Source organism: Oreochromis niloticus, linkage group LG17 (assembly GCF_001858045.2).
Source record: "Oreochromis niloticus isolate F11D_XX linkage group LG17, O_niloticus_UMD_NMBU, whole genome shotgun sequence".
Classification (NCBI taxonomy): Eukaryota; Metazoa; Chordata; class Actinopteri; order Cichliformes; family Cichlidae; genus Oreochromis; species Oreochromis niloticus.
The window spans coordinates 11165292-11183459 of record NC_031981.2 but is presented as its reverse complement, the minus strand read 5'-3'; the positions used below and the strand labels follow the sequence as shown (position 1 = coordinate 11183459).

The following is an 18168-nucleotide window of genomic DNA, read 5'->3' as shown; positions in this document are numbered from 1 at the left end:
TAGTGCTAATGTTTGGTAGAAAGTGTATATACATAGACAACATGAATGAGATATGTTGTATAAAGTGCTTCGAGTGCACAACTAGAAAAGTGCTCTGTAAGGTCCAGTGCATTTAAAGCAGATATTTTGTTGCAAATCTAATGCCTTCATATTGTTGAAAAACTGCCACAAACTATGTGCACAATTCATTTGTGTACATAAGTTGGCATATTGAGCTTTTGCTCTTCAGTGCATTTGGTGCTGATATTCCTAATTCAAAACTATGCTCTCCTTCTAGGTGTCTGTCATGTGTGAGTAGTCCCTACCAGTGCCACTGGTGTAAATACAGACATGACTGTACCCATGACCCTCGCACATGTTCCTTCCAGGAGGGTCGAGTGAAGAAGCCTGAGGTGAGTCCCAAACCGAGCATGAGATTAAAAGTTTGCATTGATTTTTGTTTTTATTTTCAACCTGTACAGGTATTGAAACACATTGTAGCATCCAGAAGGTAGACGTTCCCAGAGCTAGGCGGGGATTGTAAAAATGTGCTGTCACAATTGTTGTTTAAGCGGCTCTTAAGGAGGACCATGTTTTCTAGCATCACTTCTGTCTATAGATTTAAAGACTGTCAAATTACATCCCATTAAGACATTGTCCACAAATCCTCAGATTTTACTGCTGCCCAGCTTCAGTCCAGCCTCTGGGTATTGAGCCAGCTAAGTTATAAAACATGGTGAAATAAATTGAGGGGAAATGTTTGGCTATGTGAGACTAATAGCCATCGGTGGAGGTTTTACATGCAAAAAGAGTTATGTTAAAAGGACTGAGACACCTTTCAGCTGTAGTGCTTCCATCTGGCATGAGTCTCTTGGCATGTCTCGCTCTTGACTGCACATCAAAGGGCAGTGGAAGCTAATAAAACTGAGTCATTTCCACTTGCCCAACCCTATTCCCTGCGACAGCTTAGTCTGTGTGAATTATCAATAGTATTGGCAGCCAGTTCTATTCCCTTCGAAACAGAACCCACTGTAATTAGGCTGCTCTGCTGCAGAGGACAAGCAACTCGCTGGATGGGGTACATTCAGTGAATGCCCCCAAAGCAGCCACTCCCCATCCTGTGAGAGAGAGGCTTCATGCTGATTTAGAGCGGCTGCAGCAGTAGTAGCCTTTAGGGCCAAGCGAGGAGGTAAAGGAAATTTAAGGGATGTGCCCATGATTTGGGCCTGTGGGTACAGTATTCCACAGGAATCTGCATTTCTCTGTATTTTTATGTGTATATACAGTGGCTGTCTTTGGCCTGTCTGTTTGCTGACAATTCGCAGTGGCTTTTAGGGGGAGGGTTTTACAGGGAGTGAGTGGCCTGTTAATCTTAGCCTGAGGTGAGCTATGATGAAGATCACTAGTGCTCATGTCTAGGTTGGCAGCCGCCGCATGACGGGCAGGGACAAGCTTAGCCAGATTGTCTCCTTTGATGAGCAGTCTGCTCTCGATTGTGTTATTCCACCCATGTTTCCCCGGAGCCATTCAACCTGCTCAGACGATATTATTTTCTTTTTCCGCCGTTTCCATTATCCTTTTGAACCTTCTGCTTAGTTAGGCCCAAGCGTGAGTCTTTGCAGGTTTACTTTTCCAATTAGCTCAGGCGCCAGTGGTCAATATTGACTCTGGATAATAACGCTTGAATCCTCTCCTATTGTGTTGCTGACTAAAAGAAAACCATAAATAAAGCAAGGCGGATTTGGTATTAGCACATTAATGACATCCTTTTTTTTGACATGTTGTTTCGAAAAAGGCAGGTGTTTTGCGGGCTTAATGACTTTTAATTTGCTTTTAATTAACCCCTCAAATCCAGGGTCATGTATTTTTCTGCCAGACTTTTGGTGGTCTTTTTGAATTAACAGACACACAAACCTACAAGCTTGATAGCATGCACACTCACATACAGCCGTAGAAGATTTTGCAGATTTCACAAAAGGCATCAAGTCAACTTTGCACTGAAACAGGATGCCCTCTTACTGCAGCACATGAATTTTTGTGTACTATTACAATTAGGGGATTTCAGGAAGTGATCTGAATAATCCCCTAACTCTATGCTAATGATCGAGGCCAGGCAAATCTCCCTACCGGTTGAGCTTGTTGTTAGTATGCATCGGAGGACAGTGTTAAAGCCCAGGCTGGGCGTACAGTGAATGCCTTTTTATTCATGCCAGCAATGATATGGGCACACGGATCAGACATTTGCCTGTTGGCACATTAACTAAGGGCGTGTCCCTGTTTGCCCTCCACACATGTCAAGGACTTAGCCATCATTCTGATGAGTCTCAGTGACAATGGACGTGCTTGCAGCTTCATTCAGTTTCACTGTAGAAAGAGCCAACAGTCATTTCCAACCTCTGCAGCACTGATGTGAATAGGTTGTGTTTACCCAGTGAACAATATTTGTTTTCCTACATATTTAGCTCTGTTTCAGACTTCATCTCTCCTCCCTAATTCACACATGGTCTCACCTAAAGACACTGATGAAACTGGGGACACTTCCTGTTCTCTTTGTCTGATGAAAACCACAGGGGGATATTTCCCCTTCTTCTTCCTCCGTCTATAACACAGCATGTTCATATCCTGAGTTTCTGCCAAGCCTTACCCTAATATATTCAGTGGGTAGGAAGATACAAAACACACACAAATATTAATGTTACCAAAGATGTATCACTATCTCCTGGCACATAAAGCATCCTTGTCCTTTGTTGTTGTTTGATTATTTGCTTCTTAACTGCGTGATCAATGCCGTAGACTTTATTTACCAGGAAGTTATTGATCAAGTGATCAGGATAATGTTATTAAAGAACCTAAATGCCAATTGTAATAGCTGTTAGTTGCCAATATTAGACAGAAATGGTAGAGCTAGGTGCTTTGGTTCAATTCATGGACAAATCAATGCCATGCACACGCACTGACTGTTGAGGACCAGTTTGAGTATTTGCAGAGAAAAGAGGAAAAATGGATACGCGAAAATCGAGAACGAAAGCAAATGAAACAAAGTTGAAAAGAAAATTACAGAAAGGCGCTGAAAGTGAAAGATTAAAGAGGTAACATCTGAAAATACGGGAATAAGAAAAGGCACAATAACAAGAAACAGAAGCAGTCAGATGATCATAGAGGCTTTAAACAAACCCCTGAAGTTAGGGAAATTTATTTGGAAATGGCAAACAGAGAAATGATTACCAACAATGTGTTTTAAGATCTGGGCTGACAGATGAACTTAGTCTTCCTACCATAGTTGTACATGCACATACTTTACCTTCTTTTTGTTTTTTGTTTTTTTTACAATCAACATTATAACTTTAGTTTTTTGCTGTTAACGATAAAATAAAGTGGTTTGGATGAAGCCCTGATTACTTGTTTTTTATTCCTCTATGGGATGTGTTGCAGTGCTCCTTCTGTATTCTGAAATATGAACATTTGGTTTATTGAGTTGAATGTTTTCATAACCTGGAAAATGATGAAAAAACACATTTTAATAAATCTTAACAGATCTTAAAAACAAATGGATGCAAATGCAGAGAGGAGGAAAAAATAACAGATATAGCAAGAAAAAAAAGAAGCAACCAGTTATTTGGGAAAACTTTAAGGCAATGAAGGAATGAATGGTGGGATAAAAACAGGGATGAGAAACGAGTGAAGAGCAGAGAACGTGGAGAGTGTCTTTGCCCGAGGCTCTGTTGGATATGATAAAACAGAGGCTTGTTAAGGGGAGCTCTTGGTAACCACTAAGTGTGTGTGCGCATGTATAAAAACTTAAGATCCTCTTCATCTTCACACCTTGCACTTCTATAATTATGTCTGTCTCTCTCTCTTTCTGTCTCTCTCTCAGTCTCCCTCCCTCCTTAGCTTCAAACTATGCCAAGGGCTTTTACATTCACAGCTCCCATTCTGCTTCCTACTCTCTGTCACTTTCCCTATCTCCACCCATCCACACCTCCCACGAGGCTCTAATTATCAGATCTAAGTAGGTCCCAAAGAAGAAAAGGAGTCAGAAAAGAGGGAGGGCAATCAGCGAGAGAGTTGATAAGAGAAATGAGAAGGGTCAGTGAGATGGATCAAACAGCACAGGATGCGTTTAGAGAGATAGAAATGAAGGAGGGAAAAAGCATTACTGAGAATCAGAGGTGAGGTTAAAGAAAACATTGAGGCAGCGATGGAGAGAGGAAGAATGAAGGGTAATTACATATTTGGGGGGAGAGGCGCTGACTTTTTTCAGACATCTTAGCTTATTATGTTGTTATGATGAGTCATGCTATTGACAGATACTCTCCTTTCTTAGTGATTTACTGCAAGTGTTTGATTACATGACTGGAAGACTGTCAATGAAGCTCCCGGCACCACACGCACACCGACAGACACATAAAGTAAAACACATACAGTTAAGCAGCTAGTTCAATCCACATCAAAGTGTAGTTCCCATCTCTCCCACTTTAATATTCCCCCTTTATCAAAAAAAACTCCAAAAACTTCTACTTGTCTCTACACATGCTGATATTTTCAGTAAAATATGTCCTGGAATTTAAGATCTCCACAAATACACAATATGTTCACGTAATTACATTTTGGAAAAACAACAGCAACATCTCTTTCCAGAAATTGTTTTCCTGTTGTTCTAAATAATCCATTTAACATGCTGTCAGTAGTTTTCACAGGGAACTAGAAAACTGGAAATAATTATTCTGAGCCACTGGAACGGCTTCTTTTGCATTTAGTTAGTGTAATTTGTAAATTATGTGAGCGCCACAAATTAATTTAACCCCTGATTTATTGGATTGCAGTAGGAATCTGAGTAAAATAACTACTGAGTTCCTTTCTTCTTTCATGGAACCTATAATTCAAACCCCAATTATAGGTACGGCTTTGAAAGAGTGCAAAGTTTTCTGTCATTGTCTGCCATTTATCATTTGTATGTGTTTATATGTATGAATGTATTTGTCTGTGAATCTGCATTTCCTCCCCTGCTATTTGGTGTACCTCAGTCATTGAGCTAGACAAGGAAACAATAAATACACAGACATTAAACCTACCTAACATTGACATAAATCTCAACAGCAACAGCAAGCATCACTGCCAGCAGCATGAGCATCTCTAGCCAGCTAGGGGATATGCATGTGTTTGTCCAAACCAATAAAAGCCCACTTGGCCTCAGGAAGAGCTGGCAGTGATCGTACTGTTATACAAGTGTGTCTGAGTGTGTATGCGTACATACAAATATGAAAAATTAGAGCTAAGTAGCAAAAAACACAGACTACCACCATTATACACACTGCCTCGGTTGTGAATTCACTTCCGCATGATGCATTTATAATCGGTATTTAAGCGAGATTTATGTATTTCTCCTTTTTCATGTTTATCTCTTCTGTCACAAAATATAATGTTTATTTAAAGGCGGTTAAGGAGGTTTTATTGACTTTAACATACACGATGAATGATACCTCACAAATCTGGCAAAGAATACAGCGCTTGATGTGAGGTTATGTTGTAATGTGGAAAGTCAGCTTCAAAAAATTTCAACCTCCACAGACTATTTTTGTCTTTTTGCACCATTTCCATTATGTCTATTTAAAAAAAGGAAAAAACATCTACATTTGTTTGAGAGTCACACAACATCCAGTCTGTGCTGTTGGCAAACAGATGTACTATACTTCATCACATTGAGAAAATGTAATGAAATATAGCAATTAGTCAATTTTTTATGAGTTCTCTGCTATGCTCGGGTCCTATTCTGCTATACTACTATAAATTTCATATTAGTCTGTTGTTAGCTGGTTGCCAGACAGTGTAATGACATCAAGGTGTATCATCTGTATCATAATGTTCAAGTTTTGAGGAAATTAATTAGATTTTGTTTTCAAAAATGAAAATAAAATGCTTCTATAAGTGTTATAGGTGTATAAATACACTTATATGTCCTATACATGGGTTATTTTGGCTCATTGGCTTTAAGGCAATTATGATATATCATAATATCTGATGTGGATAAGAACCTTTAGTGGCCTGGATACCTGTGAAAGTGTGGTTGGTCAGCTTTTTATCATGTAGTGCAGTGCGGTGAGCTTGTATGCATGAGCCTCTAGACCGAGGCTCACAGTACGGGTTTGAATCTGCTGATCATTTAAAGATTTTGCAGAAGCAAGTCCTTGTCAACCAACTTTTAATGTAAAGAGACATTTTTTTTCTAATCTTTTCATCAATCTGAAAGGATAGATTTTCACCTTTAACGTTTTATCCAGATTTCAACAATGTTTTAACGTCTGGCAAAGACATTAAAGTTTTTCAGTCTTTTCAGCAGCAATGCATATTTTTGATCAAAATGCAATTTAACAATTCTACTAAAGTGGAAAACTAGTTCAGTCCATAACACTTTTAGTTGATGACATTCACTTTATACTGTAATGTGATTCTGTTTTTGTACATACAGTAACATTTCTATTAACCTTAGTCTACATGCATTTGCAAAAAAAGGGAATTTCGCTCATCTCAAACACCACGGTGCACTTTAACTGTGCTTGCATGCATGCATCTACTTCCTGTGATGTTTGTGTGTGTGAAATCCTGTCTCCTCGTCATCATATGCCGCTATCAGTGTTCATCTGTGTCTTGAAAATTCAGCATAAGTCACTGTGTTAAGTCATACTCGGGTGCTTTCCATGCCTTCATTTCCACAAACCAGATCAAATTCATTGTCCCCCATTGTTCAAGTGTATTAACTGGAAGAGACATGATTAAAAATGGATTGCATCTCTCTTTGCTCTCCCACTCATTTTCATTCACCAAATATGACCCTTCGTTCTTAGGAAAATGAGATTTGGAAGAGCAAACACGCATGCACCGCAACTTCCTTCCTCTCCTTCACCGCTGAACTCGCTCACCCTGTGTGTCATTTATCTATAATGACTTTGTGAATAGTGTCACAGAGCGTTCCCCTCTCTCACCACGCAGCTATCCAGTCAGTCACTCACTTAGCCTAACCCAATCAAGTGGCTTTTAATGAACTTCAAACAAGTGTTATCACCCGGTTCAACGTGCGCTATGCTTCACTCCCCCCAGCTCCATCCGCGTGGGGGCTCACCTTATCTGCTCTCCCTCTTTTTACCGTCTTTCCTTCTCCTTCTTTGACATGCTAAAGCCCGTCCTGTCACATACACTTAACGGTGGGTTTTTTTCCCCCTATTGCTGTTTTCTTTAGTCCTTTTACTCCTTCATTTGACCAATTTTGCCATCTTTTTCTCTCTATTTCAACTACCCTTCAGAGAAAACATTTTTGAAAAGTACTTAGGGAAGCGCTGTTCTTCATTTTCTCTCTTTACCCTGCTTTACCACCCATTTCACCTTTAACTTCTGGTTGTCAGTCACTTCTCTGTTCTCTTGATAATGCTTTTTGTTTCAGTTATCCTCTGTGGTCGTTGCCTTTCCTTTTCTGTCCATCCCTTCCCTTCCCCTCTCCTCACCTGTTCTCTTTTTCTCCTCTTCATCCTTCAGGCGAGTCATAGGTGCTCTATATTTAACCAGCTAGTCACACCTGAATTGATTGGCTGTTAATTTTAGACCTCCAATTGCTAAGTGACTTTTACCTCTGTCTTGGTCTTCCCCTTTCTCTGTTATTTTTTCTCACCTAACATGGGCACAAGTATCACAGAAAAAAATCACAAATTTGCCACAAGGGGTTTTACAGCATACAACACTCTCATACAGCAGACCCTAGATTTTGAAAAGGAAATGCACAAATTCAAACTCAGAGCTCATATCCTATCAGAATAAGTACCTTTTTTGTTATATCATTAATGCTCCTCTCCTGTGGGTAATGACATTAGAGTACCTATTGACCTTCACTCGTTGAATGTGAGCAGGCCATGGGCCTGTAGGAAACACAGCTGACCTCTACTTAACAGAAAATAGAACAAATAAAAGCACTAAACACTGAAAATATACTGAAGTGTCATTAAATTAAACTAATGTTTGTGAAGTACTGTTAGGTGGTATGCTATCTAGTGAGATAAATGATAAGTGTGAATGTCTCTGTGAATTTGCAGCACATTGTGCGTTAGTCAGATTTTAGGAAATGTCCTGGTGAAAGCAGGAACTTTCCTTACTGCCTTTTAAAAAAATGAAACGGATTTAAATTGTTTTCTTTTTATTCACATCATGAAAAACAGCATAGGTATGAGCTTTTTTGCAAAAAACAGCGCTATAAGCAAGACTGGGCTTGCTTTGCAGGAGATCAGTGCTGCATTTGACCCCAATGATGGGAAAGAGTGACACATCTTACTGGGAATATCAAGAGAACCAAAAGGATTAAAAAAAAGACTCTGACTCCAAAACCTTTACAAACGTTACATTAAAAAGCATTTTTACAAAAAACTATTTTGGTCTCTGTGGGTAGCTCTCCTGTGCATTTACACTTTTCATCCAGATATGGGAGTTGAGGGATTTTGATTGGCATGTCTCTCAACACAGCCAGCTATAACTCTTTGGTGTTTGCTAATTGAAGTTGATGGACCTGTCCACTGTGTTTGTGGTCTCAGTTCCTTTTTGAAGAATGTTTAATGGGATAATTTGACAAATAACATACCCTTCTCCTTCAGTTTCGGTGACAGATATTTTTGGATTTTACTGGTTATTAATTAGCAGGCGTGTTTGTCTTACTTGTGAATCCATGTTTTTAAAAAAGCTTGCATTCATCTTTCATATGGTCTGTGGATAAAATGAAGCGCAAGTCACTTTAAGACATTAATGATGCCAGTCTCTTTAACCTTATGTGCTTCTCTTGGGCATTTTGCTTACACTGCAGAAATCAACTGCACTTCTAACAGCAGTGAAGTGGAGAATGCATTTGAATCAAAATATACAAAAGGCTTACTTAAGCAAAAGCTCAACAGCGACACTGTTGGATCTCTTTGAGTAACGATGTTTTATTTGCAATTTGGCATTAGACCCACTGACCACCTTTCTTGTTTCTCTGCTGCTTTGCCTCCAGGGGTGTCCCCAGTTGCTGCCTGCAGAAAGGATACTGGTGCCTGTCAATGTGGTGAAGCCCATCACCCTACGGGCTAAAAACCTTCCTCAGCCACAGTCTGGACAGAGGGGTTACGAGTGTTTGCTCACCATCCAAGGAAACGAGCACCGGGTTCCTGCCCTGCGCTTCAACAGCTCCTCGGTGCAGTGTCAAAACACATCGGTGAGAAGAGTCTGTGGGTGTCTGTGTGTTTTCAGTGTCGCAGCTTGTGTGACATATCATCCTTGACCACCACCCACCTACAGCTATCTCTGTAAAGATGGCCCATGTCTGCAAACTTTTTCTATAAAAGTTAGATTACCTATAAAAGATGTTTTTGCAATCTTTCTCCTTCACATACAGCCACATGCACACACTGATTCCAGCTGAGGGATTTTTGGTCTTCCAGCTAGACAGGTGGTAGATGAGATAAGTGCCCAACTTTGTCTCTAGCTGCAATGATTCTCCATTCACTGACTGAATAATGCATTGACAGGAACGAAGGATGAGCATGAAAAAGGCTTTATGCTGGTCTTGATGCTAATCGTCTGTTGATACAATAACATCCCATCTTCCTGTCTATCTTCATCACTCTAAGTGTGTATGTCAGTAAAGATGTCTGTGGGATTTGTGCGCATAATCACTGCACATTCCAAATATTGTACTTTGATTGAGCTGTGAAGGAGGGAAACTGTAATTTAGCAGAAAATGATGATTCCTGCACCAACCCTCCATTCTGCTAGTGTTACAGAACCAAATGAAAAATAATCTCTCAATGCTCGCTGGTGTGTATAGTGTGCGTTTGTGAGTTTAAAGCATGTGTGTTTGAGTTTGTGTGTGTATTTTCACTGTGCGCGCGTGTGCACATGTGTACAGCAACCTGTTGAGGATGGATTTTTGCATTTTCAAAAAAGTATTTTGATACCAGAGACTTTTTCAAACTTAGAGAGAGACAGTTTAAAGACTTTGTATCTCTCATTCGTTTTTCCCATGTCTCTTCCTTCCCTCTCTGGTTGCTATGGTGATAGTATTTCTATGATGGGATGGAGATGAGCAGTCTTCCCGTGGAGCTGACCGTCATCTGGAACGGAGATTTCAGCATCGACAACCCCGCCCACAACAAAGGTAAGCATGCACAGATGCATGAGCATCTGTCTAGGCCCAGACACACACATGTGCATACATGCATATCCACACACGGACACACGCACACGCATATCAGCTCTTTCCATATTTCTCATAGTATCATAGAAGAACATATTGAGTTCACAGTCTCTTACAAACTCACTTAAACACACACGTGCATGCACACATAGACACACTCCAAAGCTGCTGCCTCCCCATTGTTGCCCTTGGAGCCCATCTCCATGGCAACAGGCGGGTGGTATGCTGAGGTGCAGCATCCATTCCCTGATGTTGCCATGTAGTGGTTAACTTTACCACATCCTCTCATACGCTTTCGTTTTGTCTCCCCGTCCACCCCCGTATCTCTCTTTTTGTCTGCCTGTCCAGCACATCACTGTTGTCTTTTTGTCTTTTTTCAAACTCTCTAAATTCAGTTTTCTTACTACCGTTCAAACATCATGTCCCCCAATTCTGCTGTTTCTATTATTTTGACACCTCTCTATGAGTCTGGCAATCTTTCAGTCTCCGTCTCCGCTGCCTCTCTCCTTTATTTTATTCATTCAGTAAAGCGCACTGACATAAATTTCACTTCAGCCAGGACCATTATAGGCATAAAAGAGAGTATTTCTAACTGTAGTATTTTTTTTATTTTGTGGTATGGCTCTGTTCTCTGCCCCAGAAATGTTAAGAGCAAAGGCAAAAACACCTTTGCATCACATGCAAAACAAATGAGACATCAATGACAAAAAATGTGGCATTAAGTTAGAAACAGCATGAGAGATGCTGTAAGGCGTGTTGCAAAGTGGCTTGCAGATGGCCAGTAACCGTGAGTGGGTTAAAGCAGCTTAAAAATCATATGCTGAGATTTACCAACTAGATATTTAAATTGGTATCAGGTGAAGCCATCAGCTGGTGTGAAGCCCTGAGCTCAGCTGTTTTACTATGACTGTAACTGAACTTGCTTTTAGGGCCTGTCTGACATAACACTAACTACTAAGCCCTAGTAAAGAAAGTACATTTATTATTTATTTCTCTATATATAGAGAACAGGGCAGTACATTACATTTCTCTATTATATTTCTACCTTTCTCAGTTTATTTTTATGTCCAACCCTTCATCCTCTCATGGTATATCAGCACTGGCTTTTTAAGAATTCAGGATTCAGCTGCTGAGCTTGATTCAGTTTGGCCACTGACAATCCACCACTTTAAGTGATTCATGCTGGGGTAGAAAAACAGCAGCATGCTGGGGGTTGTACTTCTCTGACAGGAAAACAGCTTATTTTAACCAAAGGCAGTGGAGTCAGGCATAAGAAGCATGTTGTTAAAATGTGTATTATATGCCAAAATGACACTGTGCTGTAAGGCAAAGTTTGTAGAGTGTTTGTGTGTGTTTCTGGTTGTGTGCATGCGTGTCTGAGTCAAATGCGCTCTACAAAACATATCCTTAAGCATAACTGCAGAATCAAAGAAGCAACAGAAGTTAGAGATGCTTGAACTAGAGACTCCTCCACTACACTCTTCCTTCCTTTGTTTGCTTGTGGAGGAAGAAGCCTATAGGGCTTTTTTTTCATTTATTTATTTATTTTTTGATGGGCAGATCACATACAAAATTAATGGCAATTAAAAAGGAAAATGGCTGCTCTGTTTCCATGGAGATGATATGTTAAATGTGCGGTGGGTGAGGAGTGGCAGGAGGCAATAGTGTAGGAAACTCAGAGAGGCAGGGTGGAATGCTTAGGGAGTATGTAGAGATGATGATGGAGCGATAATGAGACAAAGATGTCAACAAATGTCTATCATAATATTCAGTTTATTTATTATTTTTTTACATTGTTCAAACAGCTTTATGTAGATGTTGAGTGATTTGGGTAAACCATAAAACAGTTTCTTTTGTGTTTTGAAGTCTTTTGTTACTTTATTTGATTTTTGCCCAGAATAAATTTAGCTCTATTTGGAGTCATCATTTGTAAAAAGCTTGTTCACTTTTCTCCATTCTTTCTCCCGTCTGTCTTTGCCTTATCTCCTCCCGCCTGCGCAGTCCATCTATACAAATGCGACGCCCAGCGTGGAAGCTGTGGTCTGTGTCTGAAAGCGGACCCTCTGTTTGGGTGCGTCTGGTGCAAAGGGGAGAACCGCTGCACCCTCAAGCAACACTGCGCCAATGAGAACACGTGGCTAGAGCACAACGGTATCAACAGCAAGTGCACCCACCCACGGATCACCAAGGTGAGACGTATGCATTAGCGTCCACATATGTTCACACAGTTTACACGTTAGCACATATACGGACCAATCAATCCAGCTATTATTGTAAAAACTTTTTGCCTGAAAGGCCATACATACACACCTTAATTATAGTGCGCTCATGGGAACATAGTCATACTCATCACCTCACTGACAGCGTGGCAGTCGATCATCTCAACATAATGGCAGAGGCTGTGAGTCATTATCAGCTATTCAGTCTGACACCATTTGTGAAGAAGGATATGTTTTACACCTTTTTGTAGTGCAGCAACACATCACAGGAAAAAAAAAAAGTTTCAATGATAATGGCATACGAGAACTACAATTACAGCAGTCATGTAATTTAGCATTTTAGATGTCTTTTCTTCAAACCGTAGGGGGACGGTAGTTATTTTTTGCCAATATTAACTCCTCTCATACTTGAAATGTCAATGTACAAACACATATACAGAACTAGAGAGACAAATCATCTTCATCACAAATCATCACTCTTGTTAGTTATCAGTCAACTGCACAGATGTTCAGGTGAATCCCTACTTAACCCAGCGCTATGTGGGGTAAATAGACTTGACCTGTGCAAGACACATAAAAAGGGCAAAAGCAGCAGTGATAAGGGTCAGCAAGATGAAGGATAATAGGACATAAAGGAAAGATGGATGGAAAGCTGCCAGATGAAGGAGGAGGAGGGTGGATTTGGGGTTACATGAAAGAGGGAGAGGCAGTGATGGATGGCTAGGCTGAGGCAGAAAAGAGTCGCATGAGGCTGAATGACTGAAAAGAGTCCCCCCTTTTACCCGGGTCCACTTTTCCAGTGATGGATATAAAGGTCCACTCTGCATCCTTTTCCTGGGGAGGAGAGTTGGGGGCAGATGATGACTGACTGTGGATGAAACATAGAACAGATAAAAACGACAAAGAGGGGAATCCCTTTTGTTGTCCTGGAGATTGATACGGACAGAGAGTGGGAAGAGGGGGTGCGGAAATGGAATCTGACCCTCTATCATCCTGGATGTAGCGGCATTCAAGTAACTGCCTGATCACAAAGAACCTGGCTGCTCACTCATGAGATGTTAACCTGATGGGTTACAACAGAATTGTCTAATTTCCCCAGAGTTGCTTCTAAATAAAGGAGCGGGACAGATAGAGGGAAACAAACATGGGGGAGTCATAAGAAGAAGAATAAAGGGGCTTATTGTAATTACTCGACCCTCACAGATAACCCAGAGTACTGTCATTATTTTTATTCGTTCAAAATCAACTCTTAAGAAGAGTGATGTCATGATGGTAACATTTTGTCCCCCCCCCACCCTTACACTTATTTAAAGAGTCTGGATCAGTCATTTGCACTCTGTCATTCCACTTCTCTAATGTTTGTCTTCTCCGGGAGCAGTGGATTTATTCTTGGAGATGGGCCTGTATTTCTCCTTACATCCCCGAGGCTGCAGCGGGGACATATTGCAGCCTTCTCACGTCCCCCATAAAAACTGTCAGTGGGTGAGGAGTGAGGACTTTCCCAAGACAACCCAGGCCCTAATGCATTCTAATACGCTTCATTATAATGACATCTCCCATCAACAATGAGAGGGTGAGACTCACATAGAAAGATGAAAAGTGAAAAGGAGAGAGAGAGGGGGGGGAGAAGTGATTAAGTGTTTGCCTCTACCCAACCGTCAATTATCTTGTCAAAGTCACAAATCTAATCAACGCCTCATTGCGTCTCTCCTCTTCGCTCTCCCTTCTCTCTCTCGGTTTCTTTTGCTTCTTCCTTCTCCGCTTCCCTCAAAGTCCTTCTCCCACTCCATATTTGTTAATAAATTGAGAGCCACGAGGCATTGTGTGCAATCTTTTTAATTGCATGTATTGTAGCCCTGTTCCCAGAAGGCTCTGTTTTTTCATTAAGATATCAGCAGGGAACCTTATTAATCAGCGACGCTGAAGCATACGATAACGATATCTCCCATATGACAGTCGCAGGACTTGTGTTGTGCATGACCTGGCTTGAGATTGCCTGCGTTATTTGACTGGTGAGTTCTGTACTCAAATAGTCAAATTAAATGCTTTTGACGTGTTTGCGGTTGTAGTGACATACGGAAAGTCACGCTATAGGATCCGACCGCTTCAAGCGATGAGATAAAGGCAAACACACTCACACAGCACTCTACCTGTGAACACCACAGGGGTTCACGCTGCCAACTTTTACACTGTGCAGAGAAATGACAGTCACCATTAAAGCTGGGCTCCTGCCTGCAGCATGAAGCCTAGAGGACTTTTATTTGGCAGAGACAGATAGACACAGACTATTCTGTGTCCATCTCTCACATCCATCCATCTGGACGGGCCTGATGATGTGTACTCACACGTACACTGACTGGCCAAAAAGTAATTGTGTGAGTAAAGTGTTGATGGATGTTGGAACCACATCATCAACAATGAGAGATGTTACTGATAAATCAAAGGACATTGTGATTACTGCAAAGATGTCACCCGATGCCAAGATATGAGTTAATCTTATGAAATACTTCACAGTAGATTTCAGTGTGCACCAGATAGAGAAATGACAGTTGTTGACCCTGAGTCTTGACCCTTTACCAATCACTGCATCTATCCCGTTCCCCAAGCTACAGACTGCTCCCTAATGTGTAAACTTGAACACTTATTCCCAAGGACCTTGTAAAAACACAAAACATGACGTTGACTTGGTTTACCAGCCATAAACTAAACAGTACTACTAACAGTCGACTACCATTTGAAACACCCTTGTGATATTATTTTATTGTATAACATGAATATTCTGTGCCGTCTTCCGGTCCATTCAGATTTCACATTGTTTCACATGCCTATTTGTTCATTTGAGATAAGCCTCAAATACAGTTTTCATTTAAAATAATGGCCTCTAAAGCTAATTACACAGATTGGATATAGAATTGGCAGGGTTGTCCAGTTAATGGAAAGCTAATGGAAACATGTGAGAGATTTATTACATTAATTCATTAAACTATCTATGAATTATGGATTAACTTACTACTTAACAAAACTAACCAAATTATATATATTGTCTCATTGCTGTTATCATGTACATTAGCTAGGAGAATTAGCTTTCCACCACTTTCTATTTTCACGTTGTCAGGAAAATGATTGTGTTGAGTAAAAAAAACTAAACTAAATAATGTTCATAATCATCGTTTCCAACAGATCACCCCTCTGCGAGGCCCTAGGGAAGGTGGCACACTTGTGACTATCCATGGTGAGAACCTGGGACTGGACTTCAGGGAGATTCAGGGTAATGTGAAGGTGGCTGAAGTGGATTGCACTCCAATACGTGAGGGCTACATCCCTGCTGAGCAGTAAGTCACATGTTGATCACAGTAAATCACATAATGAGCAATTAAAAACAGTGACATGACTAAGCATTAAATAACATATCGTCAAATGGTCATTATCAACTTAAAAACATTCATTCAGAGCTGCAATGCCAAACCTTTGACCTTGTGGTAATGAGTGTAATCACACAAACACTAATGGTGGTTGCTTACGATGAGGAAAAGCCCCTCTAATGGTGTCCATGTTTGTCCTCACCATTGCCAGCTTTTTTAGGCTGTAATGCTTCTGTGAATGAATGGAATAGATCAAAAAATGTATCCAATGTTCTTGAGGTTCTAATACAATAAATCCCCCCTAATTTCCATAGACTATTCCATTGAGTGTGATTGTTTGTCACAGTTATGGCACACCAATCAATAGAGGTTGAAGTAACACAGAGATAGGTTACAGCTCTTCACACTATGAAAGCCGCATCCACTGGAGGGACCCCACAATACTCAAGACAGGTCTGAAAAGTTCAATTTAATTCAATTTCAATTGAACTGACACTCAGTTTATGAAAATGTCACACAGTGCTTTAGCTACTGTTGTTAGCTAAGGCATTTGTAGCCTACAACCAAGCTTCTTTCAGCTGCTCCCTTATTCACAAGGGGATGGCACCGTGGCTGGATGCACATATTTGATTTGGCACAGATATTTACACCAGATGCCCTTTCTGGCACAATCCTCCCAGGGTTTGTGTCTATTCCCAGGCTCGAACGGGGAGTCCTTTATTTATTAGGTGAGTGCGTAAACCTACATTATGGAATAGTCTAAAACCAGCCTTTGTACATTTGACTCTTATCAGTGACAAAATGCTTGCTGGACATACTGGCATAAAAGACATCAGGATGCTAAGTTTTTTTCCAGCAGATTGAATTAGGAACTTGCAGAACAAAGTTAGAACTTAGTGGAGAGGCATTAATTCCTTTTCTTGTGTGGGATTTAATTGCACTGTCTTTACCACTACTACAGGAATGTCGCTAGAGACATTGTATTTAAAACTCTGTCATGCTGCAGAATACAGAGAGACTGATGTGGCACAGATGTTCTCAGTCAGCACTGTGTGAACTCCCTTGGCAAAGGCTTGAATGTAACGAATGTTTATTTAAATGGAAAAATCCTGCTCTGCATTTTCAAGCCCAACCTACAGCAGCAGCCTGTTGATACTATGTACTAAATATTGAAGCGTATTATACAGATTCTGTATGAACACAGTCACAGATCTTTGCTGTTATTAGATTCAAACTGAAAGAACTTTGACCACAGCTGAACACTTCATGTCCTGAAGGGCAAAACACTTCCTTATGCACACAAACAGCACTTTGTTCAATGTGTTAGCAACTTGACAGATCCTTAAAAATTCAATGTAGCGTGGTCTTGGTGGTTGCATAAGAGAAATGATCTCAAAGTTGGCATAATCTTCTGACTAGCAGAATGTATATGAATGTAAACTAATTTAAAGTCAGTGCACTTATACAGTAGAGGCATTCCTGTAGGCACCAGAGCACAGTTCCTCCCTCACTAGCACACACAACTCCAATAATCTTTTTTTTTTTTTTTTTTTTTTTTTAAATTCAGGAGGTTACATTTAGTTGACATACGAGTTTAATCCAGCGCTTTGGCTCCTTTCAGGTGCGGTCTGTAAAATTATTAAAACTAGTTTAAAGTTGGCTTATCAACAGACCCCGTGCTTCTTCTGCTGAGAAAGAAAGTTGTGTGCCAGCACTTTCTAAGCAAATGCTGACCCAGCAGAAGAGGTAGCTGCATTTGAGGTCATATGTAAAAGGAGACTTTTTGCTTTCTCTCCTACAAGTTGGCAGTGCGGGGGAGGTGAAGCTGTTGGCAAATAATGCATTATTTTTATCAAGCTTTAAGACAGGTCTAGCTATAAATCTATTAAATAACCTGCTTTGCATTTCCCAGCGAGGCCAACTGGTATAGTACAAGTAACTGCCCAATTACACATGCTTCGTTTTGTTACATATTCTACAATTGTGCCAATGTTTGTTTCCAGGATTGTGTGTGAGATGGGTAGAGCTGAGATGAGCCAGTATACTGGGAATGTGCAGGTCTGTGTCGGGCAGTGCACATCTGAATTTATGGCAAAATCCTCCAAGTACTACTACTTTGTGGTGAGTGTTAACTTCTGTTGTTTTTGTCTAATTGTATGTGTAGTTTTGCAGACTTTAAAAAAAAATAGCAATCTGACGGTTAAAAATGTATTGAAACGTGTGCTTCTATTAGCAGAAAGGCAACTATACTGCATGTGTCACCCTCGGCATGTTAGCACCTTGCTTGTAGCTGATCAGTCTTCTCACCTACTGTGTTAATGCTGTATGTACATGTTGCTTTTTTGGCTGTGTTCCAACATGGTGTGGTTCTCACTGACAGTCTGCTTCTCAGCTTTTCTGTCAT

The 18168-nt window shown here is 40.5% G+C and overlaps 1 protein-coding gene across 4 annotated transcripts in view; it reads left to right on the top strand.

The window, feature by feature from the left end:
• plxna4 (plexin A4) overlaps positions 1 to 18168 on the top strand; it is a 244786-nt gene that overhangs the window by 179698 nt on the left and 46920 nt on the right. For all 4 annotated transcript variants that reach the window (XM_003445006.5, XM_019346942.2, XM_005451648.4 and 1 more), the window contains exons 9-14: positions 278 to 392; positions 9002 to 9202; positions 10048 to 10144; positions 12185 to 12372; positions 15583 to 15734; positions 17768 to 17885. In XM_003445006.5, the coding sequence (XP_003445054.1) occupies positions 278 to 392; positions 9002 to 9202; positions 10048 to 10144; positions 12185 to 12372; positions 15583 to 15734; positions 17768 to 17885 (871 nt within the window). The remainder of the gene's footprint in view (positions 1 to 277; positions 393 to 9001; positions 9203 to 10047; positions 10145 to 12184; positions 12373 to 15582; positions 15735 to 17767; positions 17886 to 18168) is intronic.